Source organism: Podarcis filfolensis (assembly GCF_964270895.1).
Source record: "Podarcis filfolensis genome assembly, chromosome: 2".
In the NCBI taxonomy this organism is placed as follows: Eukaryota; Metazoa; Chordata; class Lepidosauria; order Squamata; family Lacertidae; genus Podarcis; species Podarcis filfolensis.
Genome location: NC_139605.1, coordinates 9,039,066 through 9,058,822, shown reverse-complemented (window position 1 = coordinate 9,058,822; position 19,757 = coordinate 9,039,066). Strand labels below are relative to the sequence as shown.

Sequence of the window (19,757 nt, the reverse complement as noted above, 5' to 3'; positions counted from 1 at the left end):
AGGGAGCCGGCGTACAGCTTCCGGGTCATGTGGCCAGCATGACTAAGCCGCTTCTGGCAAACCAGAGCAGCGCACGGAAACGCCGTTTACCTTCCCGCTGGAGTGGTACCTATTTATCTACTTGCACTTTGACATGCTTTCGAACTGCTAGGTTGGCAGGAGCAGGGACCGAGCAACGGGAGCTCACCCCGTCGCGGGGATTTGAACTGCCAACCTTCTGATCAGCAAGTCCTAGGCTCTGTGGTTTAACCCACAGCGCCACCTGTGCTTGAATAAGCATAGAACCCTATAATTGTAGAGTTGGAAGGGACCCCCCAAGGGTTATCTAGTATAACCCCCTGAATCTAAGCTAAAGCATCCGTGACAGAATCTAAGCTAAAGCATCCGTGCTCGAAAACCTCCAAGGAAGCAGAGACCATCACCTCCCGATGGAGTCCTTTCCACTGTCAAACAGCTCTTACAGTCAGAAAGTTCTTCCTGATGTTTAGTCGGAATCTATTGTAGTTATTCTTTTGTTCTGGTTATTGTTGATGAAGATTAAATACCAATAAAATAATGTTTTAATTGCTTTAATTGGAATGTTTTCTGGATTTGTCACTCCTCAGGGGTTGCCAGAGTTGGGCCTGCGGGTGCCAGTACCCCCTGACGGCACTTGCAGGTCTCAGTAAATATTCCCTCATAAAATCACAATACCCGAAAAACTGTGCATGCCAATCAGCTGAGGGAGGCTGGAGTTACCATGCTCTCTGTGCTCATCAGACTATGGTGCTGATGCCTGAGGAGGGGCCATTTTTTAGCCTCCCAAAAGGGCTGGAGTCTGCTCATAGCAGGGCTCTCACTGTGTGTGAGCTGGACTGACATTACCCTTGTCAAAATCAGTGTTCAGGGGTCCAGAAAAAGATGTGGAGGGCAAAAATCTGCCTAAATGGGAATTAGCCACCCTTACTTTAATAAAACATTTTAATAGACCCCCCCAAAACCCCATAGCTCTTTTAAATACACATCCCAATTAACCATCCATTTTTTAAAGAAATATCCATTCTTTTTTTTAATACAGATGCAAGTGAAAAAAGCATACAACAGACACCACCTTAGGTGAGGTATTTTCCCTTTCACATGAGCACGTGCACATACAGTATTGAAAAAACGAAGACAGTATGCTTTTCCCCTTCCAAACAGCTATTTTCAGTCATAAGCAAATGTGAGATGGACATTTGGACACAAACAGGGTGTGAGGTATAGCTGCCCTTCCAGGCGTCTTTTTTTATTGAGCATTCACTGTAATTTGTTCACAGATTAGACAGGTGTTGGCTGCAGAACATCTGCTTTGCATGCAGATTTAATCCCTGGAATCTGTGGGAATGCTGGGAGAAGATCCTGTTTGAAATCCAGGAAAGCCACTGCCAGTCGGAGTAGAAACTACTGAGAGCAAGATGGACCCAAGGTCTGAACTTGGTAGATAAGGCAGCTTCCTACGTTCTCATGAATTCTGCTTTGTTTGTGGGAAGGCTACATAAGACGGCGTCCAAGCAAGGGTTACCTCAGTGAGTTTCCACATCACTTTCCTTCCTGAAAAAAGTCTAATCCTTTCTTGGGGGGATGGAAGTGGATTTGTGGCACAAGACCTCCCCATCAACTGCAACCGTGCAACCTGCATTTGCTGGTATATGAAGGAATCCTGCCCGCCAAATAGCGAGAATCTGGAAGTGCCCTCTGTGGCAGGTAAAACCATGTTAAGAAAAAGACAAGTTGGGGTTAGAAAAATAAAGAGCAAACACCTCACTTACTGGAACAACAACAAAAGCTGTGGAATAGCTTATGGTTTGAACAAACATTCAAATGGGAGACACTTGAGTTGTTGGGGGCTACGAGGACCACCCAAAATTCATGCTGAAGCCCTGAGAAACACAATTAACTTCCACAGTTTATTGTGGACTTGGTACTGTTCACATTTTCCACAGTATCTTGACCATGTCATCCTCAAGCAAATGACGTTCCCTTCCTCCCTGCCCAATTTAATCTGTTTTTACAGCTTCTTTGTTTGTTTTAAATTTATTGGATTAAATTCCACAGCAACAGGTTTTCCACAGCAACAGTACGTCTCAGTTAAGGGGGAAATTACACAGGATAGCATTTTGATGAGGACAATAGCGTGTGGTCGGCCACATTTTTGGGCCAGTGGAATTCTGAGAAACTGCCAGCGGCACCTGTCACAAAATGGCTGCTGTGGGGATGTGGCATAACACAAAATGGCGGGCACATCCACAAGAGCAGGAAAAGAGACAGGGCCGCAAAAAGATGCAGGCATGCACCTTCCCCCTCAAGAAAAAACAGGCACCTACATCTGCCACCACTTACAGAGAGAAGGGAGTTGCTCTTCTCTCCCATTCAGAACATCTGTCTGAAGCCCTGGCATCTAGTAAAATGTGGGCAGCTATAAAGAGGCGCATTCAATGTAGGAGGGGCTGAGACAGTGCAGGCAGGAACTGAGCAGGGAGGGCAGGGTCCCTTTCAACTTGTGGATGTTTGAGAGGTGATTTATTTATTTCCATAGGTGCCACAGGAGGGCACACTGTCTCCTGTGGGTGTTGTTTGGTGACACCTGGTGTGGACACAGGTCAAAATGTGCCACATGGCACTGCTGTGGGGATGCGCCCACAATCAGGTCTGCTAACAGAGCCCACTGTTTGGCAGCCCTCACATGTAACTGATGTTTCCCCCCACAAGTTTTCCCCCACAAGCACCCCACCAGAGGTTTGAGGTCCAACCTCTGCCCACCTCACACCCGGACCCCCTGAATGAGAAAATGTAAAGTTATTCTGTCAGGTGAGTTCTCTCGTGCTTGGTAAGCTTTGACCTCTGGCTGTAGCTCTTCCCGCAAGCCGAACACTGGTAAGGCTTCTCTCCCGTGTGGGTCCTCATGTGGAGCGTGAGGCCTGAGCTCTGGCTGAAGCCTTTCCCGCAGGCTGGGCAGGCGTACGGCCTCTCCCCAGTGTGGGTCCTCTCGTGTTTGATAAGGCCCGAGTGGTGCCGGAAGCTTCTACCGCAGATGGAGCACTTGTACGGCTTCTCGCCCGTGTGGGTCCTCTCGTGGGCAATGAGCGTTGAGTTGTGGCCGAAGGACCTGCCACACTCGGCGCACGTGTACGGCTTCTCTCCCGTGTGGGTGATTTCGTGCCTCACCAGGTCCGAGCTGCGGAGGAAACTCTTCCCGCACTCGGAACATCGGAAAGGCTTCACCCCGGTGTGGGTCCTCTGGTGCAGGATAAGGTTGGACCTCTGGCTGAAGCTCTTCCCACAATCCCCGCATGCATAAGGCCGCTCGCCGGTGTGGATTCTCTTGTGGAAACGGAGGCCGGAACTCTTACTGAAGCTCTTCCCACAAGTCGGGCATGTGTAAGGCTTCTCTGCCACCAGAGTTTTCTCTGTCACGGAAGGAGGGCTGTCGTTCCGGCAGATTCGCTTCCCAGCCTCAAAGGGCACATACATCTCCTCTCCAGCGTGGGTGCGCTTGTGCTTCATGAGGCTCGAATAGAGGCTAAACTTTTCCCCGCAGGTTAAGCACGCGTAACGCTTATCTCCTGCATGGATTATTGCGCGCTTAACAAGTGCTAAGCCCCTGTCGAGGTTTTCCCCGCAGTCTGAGCATCTGCAAGCCTCTTCTTCCCGTGCATCACTTTGCTCATGCTCAGCTGGGCTTAAATCGGAGTGCAAGCTTTTCCCGCAGCTCAAACAGCAGCAAATCTTCTCACTTGCCACTTGGGCTCCCGCGCGATGCTTCATAAACTCAGCTCTCTGACTGGGCGTCTCAAACTCTGAGCGTTTGTGGGGCTTGCCCTCAGCATCGATTAAGAAGTCTGCATCATCACCAAAATCGCTCCCCTCTTCCTCATAGGGCTCCACCTTCTCGAACGCAGGCCTCGCTGGGGTGTCCTTGACATCGTCTACTCCAAGGAAAGAGGCACCTGATCTTTTGTCTGGGCTGCATTCCTGCTTCCTCCTTGTCCTAAGCCATTTCTTGGAAGTTTGTCCTGGTTTTGGATGGTGCCGGGAAACACATTTTTCTCTTCTGCGCAAGGCTCCATCAATCTCTGTTTGCTTTGGATTTCCCACGGAAGCCTCGTTTTCACTGGATCCCTCGAGGTCACCTGTTAGAGACAACATCCAAAGAGAGATCTGCATGAGTGACAAGGTCCTGGGGCTCTGTTTCTGCCCAGCAGGGCACAGGAAGTCTCTAGCTTTCATGGTTGCGAAGGCAGCAACACAAAGGGAAGTCTAACCCATGTACTGCACTTACCACAGACGCTCCCATCTGCTGGGTCGTTCTCTTGCTCAAGTTCACTGTCCAGCTGTGTCTGGTTGGAATCCAACAGGATCTGCTCACCCTCGAGGGAATGCCCAGCTCCTTCCTCAAACAGCCCCAAGACCTGGAAAGGCAGCAAGAACCCAACAGTAAGGACGGGCAAATCTGTCAATTACAGTTCCTCTCAGTTCCCCATTTTTCTAATTGTAAGTTCAGCTCTTCACTCTCCCTTGTCAGTTTGCTATTACAATTGTACCTCGGGTTACAGACACTTCAGGTTACATATGCTTCAGGTTACAGACTCCGCTAACCCAGAAATAGTACCTCGGGTTAAGAACTTTGCTTCAGAATGAGAACAGAAATTGTGTGACAGCGGCGCAGCAGCAGCGGGAGGCCCCATTAGCTAAAGTGGTGTTTCAGGTTAAGAACAGTTTCAGGTTAAGAACAGACCTCTGGAACAAATTAACCCGAGGTACCACTGTATTATTTTTCTGGATGAGATACTACAACACACTTTTGTATGCAATTTTGCATAAAATACACATTTTTGCAGCGCATTTCCCCCCAACAATAATATAATGCATTTTGGGGTGTTATTTTCACTAATTCTTCTGCATACTTCTTTACCCCAATATATGCATTTCTGTACATGTCACTTGGCCAAAGAACTGCATGGCAAAACTCAGAGAAGTGCATATTTCGAATGAGTTGTAGTCCAAAAACAGCTGGATATGAATGAATATATAATGATAATAATCATATCATCTGGGCAGCCCAGGGCATCCATACACACAACCTAGGCTTGAGCCCCGAGGTCGTCACACTCCAATGTCTCTCGAGATAGGGAGAAGGCAACAACCATGACAATACTAGGAAGCAGGAGCAGTGAGGGGTGGCCTGGGGAAAGCAGAGGCTGTGTGTGGCCCCCAGGCCTGAGGTTCCCAACCCCTGAGCTAAAGGCAGCCCAGCTTGCATGTCTGAAGCACCACAACTTCAGGGGCAGAGTAATACTGGTCTGTACGGAGCAATAGCAGCTCTCCGGCTTTGCCCTCTCCCTCTCGGCAGCCTTACCTCCTCTTCCTGGCGCTCGCCCTCTCGCTGCCTCAGCAGGAACTCCTCGGCCAGGGCCACCGCCTGCCCGCAGGTCTCCGGGCCGCTTCCCTTCACCCAGCCCTGCATCTCTGAGGGCAGGACGGCCAGGAACTGCTCCAGGATCACCAGCTCCAGGATCTGCTCCTTGCTGCGCCTCTCTGGCTTCAGCCACTGGTGGCAGAAATCCCGCAGCTGCCCGCAAACCTCCCGGGGCCCCTCGGCCTCCTCATAGCAGAAGAGACGGAAGCGCTGGCGCTGCCACTCCCTGCAGCTGGCCTCCCCGCGCAAGATGGCCGCCTTCATCTTCCCGTAACTCTCTCGGGCATTGGGGACGCCCAAGCCCTCCTCGGCTGCTTCTCCCAGCCGGGTGGCCCACTGGTTGGCCTCGCCGGCCCCCTCAAAGTGGGCCAAGAAGGCCTTGATGTCTCCCCAGGGCATGGCAGGCTCTGTCGGCTGTGAGCAAGGGGCCTGCTTCCCCCCGGGGGACTCCAGCCACTCGGACCCCTGGCTCTGGAGCAGGGCCTCCTCTGTCTCCTCTTTAACCCGGGGGATCGTTATCCTCTTCATAAGTCTCCTGGTGCTCCTGGGATGAAGGATGCCATGATGTGCTTTCCCACGTCTTCCAGATCCCTCAACTTGTTCAGGGCCCGTGAGGTCCTCCTCATCCATTTGGTCTTCATCCAGAGCAGCCTGGCCTCCCAGAATCCTTTGCTGGCCGGCCATTTTCTTTCCCGAGCAACGGGACAGCCTTATCGCAAGTCAAGCCTCACACCTCTCTTCCTCGCCTTCTTATAACTTCAGACTTTTGGATAAATGGCTCGTGTCTCTACCGTACTTCCGCCGTTCAAACAAGCTGAACTCACAGATGATGGGCCTGTTTAGAAAAAGAGATATGGATTTTTTGGTTTGTTTTAATTTTTATTCATATATTAATATGATATATGCAGAACAAACACACACACACACACACACACACACACACACACACACACACTTGACCTGCTAGTGTGACACTTTGGAACTCCCTCCCATTGACATCAGGCAGGTCCCTTTACTGTACTCTTTCTGGCGCCTGCTGAAAACATTTTTCTTTAGGCAAACTTACCCAGATATGTAGACTATTTACATGTGTTTTAATCTGTTTTTAGCTGATTTTAATTATTATTTGAATGTTTTAAGCAGCTGCTTTTAACTGCTTTTACTGATCACTTTTAGTTTCATTCTTTTTGTACATCGCTTTGAACAGTTTTTTCAGTCAAGAAGTACATAAATTGTATGAGATAACTTGTATGAGATACACTGTATGATATAAAATAAATAATTTCACAGAAATAAAACAATGTTGATAAAAATATATATTTTTAAAAATAAATAAATAAAACAGTGTATGCATGTGTATACACACACACACATGTATACATACATGTATACTGTAGTTACAATATTTCAAATAGTAAACAATACTCCAGTTAACAATTAAAAGTTGTCTTCCCTTTTAAGATGTATTTTCTATTGTTGCTTATCAGAATAGAGACCTCAAAATGTAATTCGCAAAATTGTGAAATTGGAAGGGTGCCATCTTTGCCAGTGTTAAGACGGGGATTAAAGTGTGTTAAGATGGGTCTCTACACACTTGTTGCAAGTCCCAGTATACGGCCTCCGACAGTGGAGGGAGGACACAGCCATGGATCCAGTCCAGTCAAGCATCCTGTGTTCTCACACGTAAGTAAGACCTGAACACAAGAGCACTGCTCTCCCCAGCTGCTACTCTATTTATTATCTTCATCACCATTATCCTATACATTGTTGAAGGGAAACTCCCCACCGGGGTAGAAATCATATATTGAACAGATGAAAAGCTCTTTAATCTGAGTAGGCTGAAAGCAAAGAGTAAGGTTACCATAACTTTCATCATAGAGCTTCAGTATGCTGGTGACAACGTAGTGTGCGCGCACTCAGAGGATGACCTCTAAACCAGTATCTTCGCAGAAGCTTGAGGAAAGCCTGGCCTATCACTCAAAATCCCCCCAAAAAACCCCAACAAAGTACCTGAGCAGTTATCTTTTCCACAAGGGCTGACATCGATGCCAAAATCTGGCATTGCCTGAGCTCTGCGAGCGCAGCTTTCTCCCAATTGAAACATAGAGTGTTTAAAGACCAGGACATTTGCAGGGAAACTGAAATGCTAAGCTATTGTACTACCAACCTTACTGTACGCTTGTGAAACATGGACCACTTATAAACGCCATCTCCAACGCCTTGAAAGATTCTATCTCTGAAAAATTTTACACATCACTTGGAATGACAGGCGAACTAATGTCAGTGTACTGGAAGAAGCAAAGATCACCAGTGTCGAAGCAATGATACTTCAACATCAGCTTCAACATCAGCTTTGTAGGACTATTCATGATGTGAAGATGCCTGATTATTGTCTTCCAAAGCAACTACTCTATTCCCAGCTTAAGAATGGAAAGCATAATGCTGATGGGGAAAACAAAAGAGGTTTAAAGACTGTTTCAAGGCAAATCTTTTAAAATGTAGTATAAACACCAACAATTGTGAAACACTGGCCTGCGAGCGCTCCAGTTGGAGAACAGCTTTTACCAAAGGTGTTATGGGCTTTGAAGATGCTCAAACTCAGGACAAAAGGGAGAAACGTGCTAAGAGGAAGGCACGCTTGGCAAACCCTCACCATGATCAACTCCTGCCCAGAAACCAATGTCTCCACTGTGGAAGGACGTGTGGATCCAGAACTGGCCCCCACAGTCACTTACGGACTCACTGTTAAGACTGTGTTCATGGAAGACAATCTTACTCGGCTACAAGAGATCGCCAAAGAAGAAGACGACGACTCCAAAGCACATAGTGGATGCAGGAAGCAGGTGAAATAACCAAGCAGAAGCTGATTGTGGCAGGTGAAATTTGCACAGATGCGTCTAGGTGTTTGTTTGCTTTTTAAATGACTGGAGGGTGGGTGGGTGCTGGTGCCTGGTCCCTGCAGCCCATTACCTCCCTCTCCTGGTGTCTCCCCCCCCTTTTCTGATCTTGCACCCACCCCTTTAAAACTCACCTCCCTTCCAGAGGTGCAGCAGAAATAAATCCAGAGCAAAACTCTTTTGCAGATCAGCCAAGCAACGCAGTGCAAACCGAGGCTGGGGATTCAAAAGGCAGGTTCCCTCCTGGAGAAGGTGGAGCAGGAAGGAGACTGGAGGGTTTCCCATTCTCCACCCCCCAGCCACACACACACAGACACACTTTTAAGAAAGGAAAACCCACAGATTTCCGGCCCTTCTCCAGCAACTACAGCCTCTGTTGACTTAACTCTTTGCAGCATCCCAAGAGCTCAGTTAAAAGGATCAAGGAGCTTTGGCTGGGCGAGAAGAAGGAGGAGCCTTTCTCTGCCAGCCAGAGTTTTAATTATTTGTTGCATTTATATCCCTGAATTTGCTGCATTTAGACTCTTTCCAGCCACACGCCCTGCTATAGACTGGCCTGCTGCTTTTCAGTGCTGGGCTTTTAATTGTTGCTGTCATGGGCATAGCCAAGAGGGGCAATAAAAATCAATAGCAAGCTCAGGTTCTGCCCCCCCCCCAAAGGCAATGCAGGAATTAAATAAACACTAGTTCTTTTAAATCACCAATGAACAAGCTTAGCAATGCAACTTTAGGACCACACGGTACTACCCGGCCTGTCGCGATACTTTCTTAGTTCATCATGAACTTCCGAATAAGACTGAACCTTCACACAGAGGCAGTGTGGGGTAGTGGTTAGAGCAGGGTTCAGCAAACTTTTTCAGCAGGGGGCCGGTCCACTTGTGGCCGGTCAGACCTTGTGGGGGGCCAGACTATATTTTGAAAAAATAATAATGAACGAATTCCTGTGCCCCACAAATCACCCAGAGATGCATTTTAAATAAAAGGATACATTCTACTCATGTAAAAACATGCTGATTCCTGGACCGTCCTTGGGCCAGATTTAGAAGGCGATTGGGCCTCATCCGGCCCCCGGGCCTTAGTTTGCCTACCTATGCTGTATGCCCCTTTGAGCTCCTTAGAGAAGGTGGGGGGAATGCAATTTGTTGTTGTTATGTTTTTACATGTGTTGGAAACCGCCCAGTGTTACTGGGCCAACCCAGCCAGATGGGTGGGGTATAAGCAAAATTATAAATAAAATTATAGTATAAAATTATAAATATCTAGCAGTGCACATCAAACACAGTCCTTCCTGAGTTATGGGGGTTTCCACCATCCTCTCCCCTAAGGGATCTTGTGTCTTTCAAGTGGCAGGCAGAAATTCAGCAGGCAAAGCTCTCCCCGGGCATGGAAATGCAATGCTGTGCCTGGCTGCACCTGTTAGATGTCTGCCTGTCACGGTGCTACTTAAGGGCCAGGGCTTTGTTTATTTTTTAAGGAGTACTAAGGGATCTTGCATCTTTCATAGCACAGTGGCAGGCAGAAATTCAGCAGGCAAAGCTCTCTCCTGGCATGGAAATGCAATGCTGTGCCTGGCTGCACCTGATAAATGTCTGCCTGTCACGCTGCTGCTTCAAGGCCAGGGCTTTGTTTGTTTTTTAAGGAGTACCTGGCCTTGTGACAGTGATGGTGGCTTGTCCCAGAGAGAGAGAGAGAGAGAGAGAGAGAGAGAGAGATGTCTGCAACAAGGGTTAAAAAAATAAAGCGTCACCCAGGCAGTTCTCTGCTTCCTAGAGAGGCCAGGAAAGGCAAGAGGCTGCAAGGGAAGATCTTCTTTCCTCTTCCCTTCAATGCCCTGGCGAGGAATCCTTTCCTGTGTTTTGTACAGAGGAAAACCAGAGCCTTGGCAGGACATTCCCAAGAGGGTTTGCAGGGCAGCAGCTGCTGCAAGGAGCTGGTGAGTTGGAGGAAGGAGAATGGAGGGGATCTTTGTGGGGGGAAGGAGGTTTCACTGGGGTTGGAGAGGAAAAGAAACAGCTGGGGGGGAAGGGATTACTTTTTGCTCCGTGGAAAGAGAGAGGGGCATTCTCCCCAAATGTGCCCGGAAAGAGAAAATTGTATATACTGGCACATTGGTGCTGCGCTGTTCGTTTTGAGCTGCTTTCATTGGCATAACAGGGTGGTGTGCAGTTCTGTCATAAGGCAGAAAGGCAAATGGTCAAATATTTTGGCAGGCGGACAAAACCAATCTGATCAATAAAAAAAAAAAATGTTTGTATGCCGCTAAAAAATATCAAAGTGGTTTACAACAAACGAGTGCACAGAAACACACATTAAAGAAACATGTAAAAATGAAAACCCAAGATCACCCACTAACTATTTTTAGTAGCCTGCATAAGTCTGGCAGCATGGGAAAGTTCGCAACAGACTTTTAAAGATTAAAGAGAAGGCAGCCATTGGGTCTCTATTGAGCCTTCCACAGGACTGGGCCAATGACCCTAAAGGCTCCCGTTTCTTGCTGCTCTCACTTCAGCCTGGATGTGATCCCTCTGATCTGAGCCAGGATATAAGGCTTTAGGTGGCCCCTACATATTTTGATCCCCCTTTCTTCTTCCTTCTCTCTTTGTAGAAACTTATTTTCCTGGCTGTAATCATATTTTGATCATCCTATTCCACCCTGGGCTCCTTTGGGGGAAGGGAAGAGTATGTATTGAATAAATGAATAAATATTCCCCTGGAAGGGTCTTGAATACGTCTCCCTTAAAAGGGGAAAGCTAGAAACCTGGAGAGTATTTTATTACTATCATTATTGTTTCTTTGTGTTCTCCAGGTGTTTCAGGCTACAACTCCCATCGGCCTCAGCCAGTGCAGGATGGCACTGATGGGAGTTGTAGTCCAAAACGAAATGTCAGGAGGGCGCTGGAGAAGGCTGATGTACCGTATATAAAGCTCTGCATCTAGGGCAAGGGTAGAAATTTGGTTCACTAATTTTTATTATTAGTTACATTTGCATACCATAGATCTCAGGGAGATCCATAGATCTCCGGGAGGTTCACAGCATTGAAATACAAGATAAAAACACAAATGCATAATGAAAACAAGAACAAAGCAAACCAATAACCCCCCAGCCCTCCTAATTTACACTTTCTGGAAATAATATGTGACCAAAATACAGGGATCCTTCAAAATGTGCACTTATCCGAAATTTATAGTGCCATTCCCCAGGCAAAAGGATGTGTATGAAACTGTGTATATTTGTGAGACATAGAATATAGCAAAAATGTGTTCTGTTTGTGAAAGTTGCTTGCCAAAATGTACATATTAGGCAAAAGTGCATAGAAAGAGGTTTATTTTAGGTAAAATGGGCACTAACAAAGTTTCATAAGGAACGTTTTTTTAAAAGGAAATTGCCAAATAATTCCCTTTCCGGCATGACAATGTACGCCAAAATATTGTCATGCTTTCTCATCAGGCAAAAAACAAAGAGGTGTGAACCTTGAAATGAGAAGAGGGCGCAGCGCATGCCACCTCGCATCTTGCAACATGAGTGGCAGTGGCCTGACCCCATGAAAAAGGTGGCAAAACTGCAGTGGGAAACACCACCAGGTTGAGGGGAATGCAAACAGATTTCTTTGGGAACCAAATGACACAGAAACGAGTGCTAAACTTGTGCCATATGCCATTGCATTGCAGCTCAAATATTATGTGCAAAATAACAGGGAAATGGAATAAGCTGCAGTGAGAAGCCGAAAGCAGTCTGCTCCAAAAGTAACTGCACTTTAACAGTCTTTCTCCTTCTCTTGGTTATCTTCTTTCAGGGAGAAGGCCCAGTTGCCATTTGAGAAGGCCCCCAACTTCAATTTGACAAAAAGAGACTTCGATTCTCATGTTTGGATGCTTAGCCATCTGCCCCGGCACAATGTTTCCCTCGGATGTGTGCTAAGCCCTGCGAGTTTGAGAGCCACGGCTGAGGGAAAGCCAAGACGAAATGGCCGCTGAGGAAGGAGGCGCCTTGCCATCCCTGGGCCTGCAGTTCCGGGTTGCGCTCGGACAGCACGGCGGGATAAAAACAGAGGCCCAGGACCCTGCTGACGCCGACGCTCACAATATCCAGATGGTGTGCGTCGGCGAGCCTCATGGGTGGACTGCCTCGACCCATGTCAAGCCAGAACTGGAGGAAGTGCATTGGGAAACCCGAGAAAACGAGGTGTTCTTGAAGGCGAGGCCATCCCCTCACTCAGGGTGGGGAAGCCTGCCGCCGTGTCAGGAGGCCCTGCCTTGGGATGGGGTCAAAGTGTTCCCTGCCTCCTTTGAGGGAGCTCTCACAACTTGCAAATGGCTGGCCAGAGAGTGGGGGTCTCGACAGAGGACACCCGCCTCTGAAATGGAAGGGCAGCAAGCGACTGGCACGCCAAACGGTGCCAGAACGAGGAGGGGCAGCAGGAAAGGGAAGGCCGCTGTTCTTCTGAGCGGTGCGGTCGGGGCAGAGGCCCAGCGCCAGCAGTTCAGGCGCTTCTGCTACCAAGAGGCCGAGGGTCTGCACAACGCCTATGGCCAACTCCGGAGCCTGTGCCATCGGTGGCTGAAGCCGGAGAAGCACTCGAAGGAGCAGATTTTGGAGCTGGTGATCTTGGAACAGTTCCTGGCTGTCCTGCCCCCGGAGATGCAGAGCTGGGTCAGGGAACGGGAGCCTGAGACCTGCGCCCACGTGATCGCCCTGGCTGAGGATTTCCTGCTAAGGCAACAAGAGGCAGAACAATTGGGGCAGGAGGTGACTGGGGCGGTGGCCGGCCTGAAGTTTGGGAGGTTCACGTGGGAATTTGCTAGATTAGGTGGGGGCTGAGTGCCTGGATCTGTTGATAAACCAGAGTTTAACCTGAGTGGGTGGGGCAAAGGGGGGGAGGGAGTGAACTGGAAGTGTGGTATAGTGTGTAGAGCAGTGTGGTGTAGTGGTTGGACTCTGACCACATCCACAGTACACACTGTAGACTCCTAGAATGGTAGAGTTCGAAGGGACCACGAAGGCCATCTGTTTCCACCCCCTGCAATGCAGGAATCTTTTGCCTAACCTGGGGCTCAAACCCATGACCCGGAGGTTAAAAGTCTCATGCTGTACATTCAAAGCACATTCATCACACTTTTTGCAGTCATGGCTTCCCCCCAAAGATTCCTGGGAGCTGTAGTTTTGCCCCTCACAGAGGTATAATGCCATCCAAGCTCTGCTTAAAAACTCCAATGAAAGTCCTTCCTGATGTTTAGTCGGAACCTCCTTTCTTTTAACTTGAATTGATTGGTTCATTGTGGTGCCCAGAACTGGTTACAGTGTTCCAGGTGTGCTCTGACAAAGGCAGAATGTTGTTGTTGTTTAGTTGTGTCCGACTCTTCGTGACCCCCTGGACCAGAGCACGCCAGGCACTCCTGTCTTCCACTGCCTCCCGCAGTTTGGTCAAACTCATGCTGGTAGCTTCAAGAACACTGTCCAACCATCTCGTCCTCTGTCGTCCCCTTCTCCTTGTGCCCTCCATCTTTCCCAACATCAGGGTCTTTTCCAGGGAGTCTTCTCTTCTCATGAGGTGGACAAAATATTGGAGCCTCGGCTTCAGGATCTGTCCTTCCAGTGAGCACTCAGGGCTGATTTCCTTCAGAATGGAGAGGTTATCTTCTTGCAGTCCATGGGACTCTCAAGAGTCTCCTCCAGCACCATAATTCAAAAGCATCAATTCTTCGGCGCTCAGCTTTCTTTATGGTCCAGCTCTCACTTCCATACATCACTACTGGGAAAGCCATAGCTTTGACTATATGGGCCTTTGTTGGCAAGGTGATGTCTCTACTTTTTAAGATGCTGTCTAGGTTTGTCATTGAAAGGCAGAATAGAGCCATCCTATTACTTCCCTTGATCTGGACACTAGACTTCTGTTGGTGCAGCCTAGAATAGCATTAGCTTTTTTTGCTGCTCTGTCACAAACATTCCATTGCAATTTAACTTTATGAAGTTACGCGTTTCTTAACAAAAATTGGGGAAAATTTCCTCCCACCCTGTTCTCCCTGCTGCCTCTAGTGGATCCTTTCCCTGTCCCAGCTCTGACAGAAACCTTTCCACTCTTCTTACAGGAGCTGGGACCCTTTGTGGAGGTGATGGTGAATTCTCCCGAGGGAGAGCAAGTTCCATCGGATGCTTGGCAGAGACCGCTCTTCAAGGACATCAAGCAGAAGGGCGACAGAGATGCAGAAACACTCGGTATGGAGTCACTTAACTAGCAGGAGTGGGGGGGGGAGGGAGGGGGAGGAGCTAATAATATACCTGAAGGAGCGTCTCCACCCCCATCGCTCAGCCCAGACACTGAGGTCCAGCTCCGAGGTCCTTCTGGCGATTCCCTCACTGTGAGAAGTGAGGTTACAGGGAACCAGGCAGAGGGCCTTCTTGATAGTGGCTCCTGCCCTGTGGAACACCCTCCCACCAGATGTCAAGGAAATAAACAACTATCTGACTTTTAGAAGACATCTGAAGGCAGCCCTGTTTAGGGAAATTTTTAATGTTTGATGTTTTATCGTCTTTTTTATATTCTGTTGGGAGCTGAGGGAAACCCAACCAGATGGGAAGGGTATAATTTATTATTATTATTATTATTATTATTATTATTATTATTATTATTATTATTATTATTAAACTTGTAAGCGAAAAGTAGGCCACACCACTAATTCAAAGCACTTGTCATGGCTTCCGCCAAGGAATCCTGGGAACTGTAGTTTGTTAAAGGTGCCAAGAGTTGTTAAGAGACACACACACACACAGCTTTATTCCCCTCACAGAGCTACAGTTTAACAGTGGTTTAACAGTCAATCAATCCCTCTTCCATGGGAACTCTGGGAACTGTAGCTCTGGGAGGGGAATAGGACACCTCCTAACAGCTCTCAGCGCCCTTAAACACCTACATTTCCCAGGATTCTTTGGGGGAAGCCATTACAGTTGTACCTTGGTTCTCGAACGCAATCTGTTCCAGAGGTCCGTTCCACTTCCGAAAACATTCAAAAACCAAGGCACAGGTTCCGATTGGCTTCAGGAGCTTCCTGCACTCAATTGGAAGCCACATTGGATGTTTGGCTTCCAAAAAAGGTTCGCAAACCAGAACACTCACTTCCGGGTTTGTGGCGTTCGGGAGCCAAAATGTTTGAGTCACAAGGCGTTCCAGAACCAAAGTATGACTGTACTGTTTAATGTGGTATCATACTGCTTTGAATGTACAGTGGTACCTCAGGTTACATACGCTTCAGGTTACAGACTCCGCTAACCCATAAATAGTACCTCAGGTTAAGAACTTTGCTTCAGGATGAGAACAGAAATCGTGCTCTGGCAGTGCAGCGGCGGCGGGAGGCCCCATTAACTAAAGTGGTGCTTCAGGTTAAGAACAGCTTCAGGTTAAGAACGGACCTCCAGAACGAATTAAGTACTTAACCCGAGGTACCTCTGTATAAGGCGGGAAGAAGTGACGTTAGATGGGAAACCGCTTCCGTTTTTGAATTATTCTTAAGTGGCATCTAAATCTTATTAAATAAAACTAAAAATGATTTGGCCGGGGTATGTGGGTGTCGATGACTCAACCGTGTCTTTTCCTTCAGACAGCCGTACGACGTCCCAGGAAGAGGAAGAGGTCGGGCAGCAAAGAGATTCGGAGTTAGCGGAAGCACGCAGGATGTTCCTGGGCAAATCCGCCGGCCGCCTCACGCTGAGGTGCGAGAGCTTTGAGGAAGCTTGCGGATCGAAGCGGCAGCTGGAGTGGCTTCCCGCGGTGACATGGGAGGAGCCGTCGCACCGGTCGGAAGCCAAGGGGCCTGTTCCCGAGGCGGCGCCCCACGGCGTGGCGGTCAAGTACCTTTGCCCCGAGTGTGGCCGGAACTTCCAGCACAAATCAACCTTAATCCGCCACCAGAAGATGCACACGGGCGAGAAGCCCCACGTCTGCCTGGAGTGCGGGAAGAGCTTCCGCCGCAGGGACAAGCTGATCCGCCACCAGAGGATCCACACGGGGCAGAAGCCCCACGTCTGCCTGGAGTGTGGGAAGAGCTTCCGCGAGAGGGGGAAGCTCACCAACCACCAGAGGATCCATACCGGCGAGAAGCCCTACGCCTGCCCGGCCTGCAAGAAGACCTACCGCTGGAAGGAGGAGTTTGTGAAGCACCTGAGGATCCACACGGGCGAGAGGCCCTACGGGTGCGTGCTCTGCGGCAAGGCCTTCATCAGCAAGGCCCACCTGGTCTCCCACCACCGCAGCCACACCGGCGAGAAGCCGTATGAGTGCGCCGAGTGCCGCCGGCGGTTCTGCAGCAAGCAAAGCCTCGCCAAGCACCAACGGGTCCACGCAGAAGAGAACGCCTACGAGTGCCAGGACTGCAGGAAGGTCTTCCGCTATGTGTCGAACTTCGCCAAACACCAGAGACTCCACACGAGCGACAGGATCCTCTAGGGAGGAATAATTATAATAATTTAATTTTTGTACCCTGACCATCTGACCAGGTTGCCTCAGCCACTCTGGGCAGCTTCCCACAGAATACAGTGGTACCTTGGGTTACAGACGCTTCAGGTTACAGACTCCACTAACCCAGAAATAGTACCTCGGGTTAAGAACTTTGCTTCAGGATGAGAACAGAAATCGCGCAGTGGCGGTGGGAGGCCCCATTAGCTAAAGTGGTACCTCAGGTTAAGAACGGACCTCCAGAATGAATTAAGTTCTTAACCAGAGGTACCACTGTATACTACAACACCACAGACCGTCGTCGCACATTAAGAGCTTTCCAATGCAGGGCTGCCTTCAGATCTCTATGGAAAGTCGTATAATTATCTCCTTGGCATCTGAAGGCAGGATGCATGAGTGTAGCCAGGATTTATGTGGGGGGGGGGGGGGTGGCAGGACACGCGCCTGTCATCCTCCTCTGTCTGGCTCTGTCTGGCTCTGTCCAGCAGATTCGGAATGAAACGTCTCAACAACCGTTCTTTTAAATTACTTTCTTTTGACCCTAAGTGCTCGGGAAAAATCTGTCAAAGGTTTCAGTCATTTGAAAGCTAGGAAGTTAACTAAAAAATTAACATCATCGACTGAGGGCTTTCTGCTGTATAGAAACTTCCAGTTGTTTCTAGGCTGGCCCTGCTGGTGTGCGCTCTCAGGAGAAATGCTGGAAATGATGAGAAGCTTCCAGAACTGAGTTACCGGCAACACGATTGGTCAGTTCATGGAAGCCATGCTGATCGCTCAGTTGAGTTGCTAGAATGCACCACATCGTCCAAGTGACCTCAGTGAGCATTTCAATTTCAAATATTCTGATTCATTTAATTATTTTTATTTACTTACTTGATTGGGGAGGAGCTGCCCTCCTGCCCCCTCAGCTACGCCCATAGGTGGCCATTCCACAAGGCAGCTGCCACTGTCGAGAAGGCCCTCTGCCTGGTTCCCTGTAGCTTCACTTTTCACAGTGAGGGAACCGCCGGAAGACCTTCGGAGGAGGACCTCAGTGTCCGGGCTGAATGATGGAGGTGGAGATGCTCCTCCAGGAACAATTATCGTTCCATGATAAAAAATCCTCTTCTCCCTTGGCATTGTCAGACACCACAGCTACTCTCCTGAGGCCCCAAAAATCCCACCAGCCTGCAGACATGAGAGAATCCACTTGCTCGGTGGAAGGGCCCTATCTCATCCGCCTTTCATGCAGAAGGTGCCAGGTTCAATTGCCCAAAAGCATTTTCAGGTACAGCAGGTAAGAGTCTCCCTGCCTGAAACCCTGTACAGCAGCTGCCAGTCAGTGTAGACACTATTGAACTAGATGGAGCAACAGTCAGGTTCAGGAGAAGGCATCTTCCTATTATCCTGTTTATAACTGCTTATAAAACCTATTGCCTCGTTTTGGTTAGCCTTGTATGCTCAAAATCTTTGTAGCCACATAAGGCTAGACAGCTGTGCATTTCCTTTTTTTTTGTCTGAATGTGAGGAATGATGGTCTATTTGTGCAAACTAAGCTATTCTGGCTAATTTGAGCAGGGAGACCCTCTGCTCAGTGGACAAACATTTTGAGAAGCAATTTACACAGCCGACCACCAACAGATTTCAGTGACTTCAGTGACAGAAACCACTTAAACCATTCAAGGGCCAAATGTGGACTTGCCTCGGACAAGAGTCATTTTTAAAAGTCTTGATAATGGAGAGAAAGGCTTCAGAACGTTTTGACTGCAGAATCACAGCTGAATAGTGGAAGCATGAACGGCCACAGGGAAAAACTTGGATCTGAACTGGCAGGTCCCTCCCCAAACCTCCTGGTCTCAGTCCATGACATCGTGAGCTGGTGCTTCTATGTGCAGTTTAGGAAATGCTGGTAAAATTAGTAACGCTCTTTCTCAAATGTTTCTATTGTGATTCTTGCTCCTCCACTTTGGTGTTTCTTTGTGTGGCATAAAAAAGGTAAAGGGACCCCTGACAGTTAAGTCCAGTCGCGGACGACTCTGGGGTTGCGGTGCTCATCTCGCTTTATTGGCCGAGGGAGCCGGCGTACAGCTTCCGGGTCATGTGGCCAGCATGACTAAGCTGCTTCTGGCAAACCAGAGCAGCGCACAGAAACACCGTTTACCTTCCCGCTGGAGTGGTACCTATTTATCTACTTGCACTTGGATGTGCTTTCGAACTGCTACATGGGTATTATTATTAGTAGTAGTTGTAGTAGTTTTAGTACTGTTATTATTATAAATTATTACCTGCCCCTCATCCTAAGATCCCAGGGCAGGTTAGAGCAATTAAAAAACATTATTAATTTTAGAAAGAGTGTAAAAGAACTTGAAATTACAAAAATAAGTTGAGTCCTGAAAATATACACCTCAAGGTCGAAAGCATTGTTTGTTATAAAACCATGACTCATGTGGTGAAGGCGAACAGGGTTGCATATATGCTGTACCTTTAAAGCACATTCTTTCCCTCAAAGAATTCTGGGCCTTGTAGTTTACCCCTCACAGTTACCATTCCCAGCAGCCCTTAACAAACTACAGTGCCCAGAATTCTTTGAGGTGGGAAGAATGCACTCTGAATGTGCTTTAAAGGTGGTGTCTTGTATGAAGGTTAGGAAAGCATTCTCTCATAACATTAGAAGCGGGGGTCATCCAGTGAATCTGGCTGGACTTTCAGGCAATGAGGAAGGTGGTAGAGCATCTGCCTTGCAAATAGGCAGCGCGGTGTAGCAGTTAGAGTGCTGACCTAGGACTTGGGAGATTAGGGTTAAAATCCCCACTCGGCCATGACACTCGCTGGCCAGTCTCTCAGCCTAAGCTACCACACACCATTGGAACCGTGGAATCATAGATTTGGGACCCCAGGGGAAACCTAGTTCAACCACCTTGAGCTCCTGGGATCCTGATGCTGCAGAAAGGTCCCTGGTTCAAACCCCAGCATCTCTAGGTAACATTGGGAGAGACCTCC

The 19,757-nt window shown here is 48.5% G+C and overlaps 2 protein-coding genes across 4 annotated transcripts in view; one reads left to right on the top strand and one right to left on the bottom strand.

Moving 5' to 3' along the window:
* Positions 1–1,020: 1,020 nt before the first annotated feature.
* LOC310756599 (uncharacterized protein) lies at positions 1,021–8,781 on the bottom strand. The gene is made up of 4 exons (XM_083600929.1): positions 8,466–8,781; positions 5,375–6,269; positions 4,298–4,427; positions 1,021–4,148 (listed from the first exon to the last, which is right to left on the bottom strand). The coding sequence occupies exons 2-4, from the start codon at positions 6,116–6,118 to the stop codon at positions 2,815–2,817; spliced, it is 2,208 nt and encodes a 735-aa protein (XP_083457055.1). The 5' UTR covers positions 6,119–6,269; positions 8,466–8,781; the 3' UTR covers positions 1,021–2,814.
* A 1,095-nt stretch (positions 8,782–9,876) lies between these two features.
* The window catches only part of LOC310756746 (uncharacterized protein), a 1,375,527-nt gene continuing 1,365,646 nt past the window's right edge, over positions 9,877–19,757 (top strand). Inside the window, exons 1-4 of one of the 3 annotated variants that reach the window (XR_014544973.1) lie at positions 9,877–10,264; positions 12,126–13,078; positions 14,419–14,545; positions 15,925–16,886. Coding sequence is in view for 2 of the 3 variants with exons in the window: in XM_083601394.1 (XP_083457520.1) it covers positions 12,296–13,078; positions 14,419–14,545; positions 15,925–16,769 (1,755 nt within the window). In the remaining variant the exon portion in view is untranslated. Of the gene's footprint in view, positions 10,269–12,125; positions 13,079–14,418; positions 14,546–15,924; positions 18,694–19,757 lie in introns of those variants that run through there. The other 2 variants (XM_083601394.1, XM_083601393.1) reach the window with 2 other exon arrangements.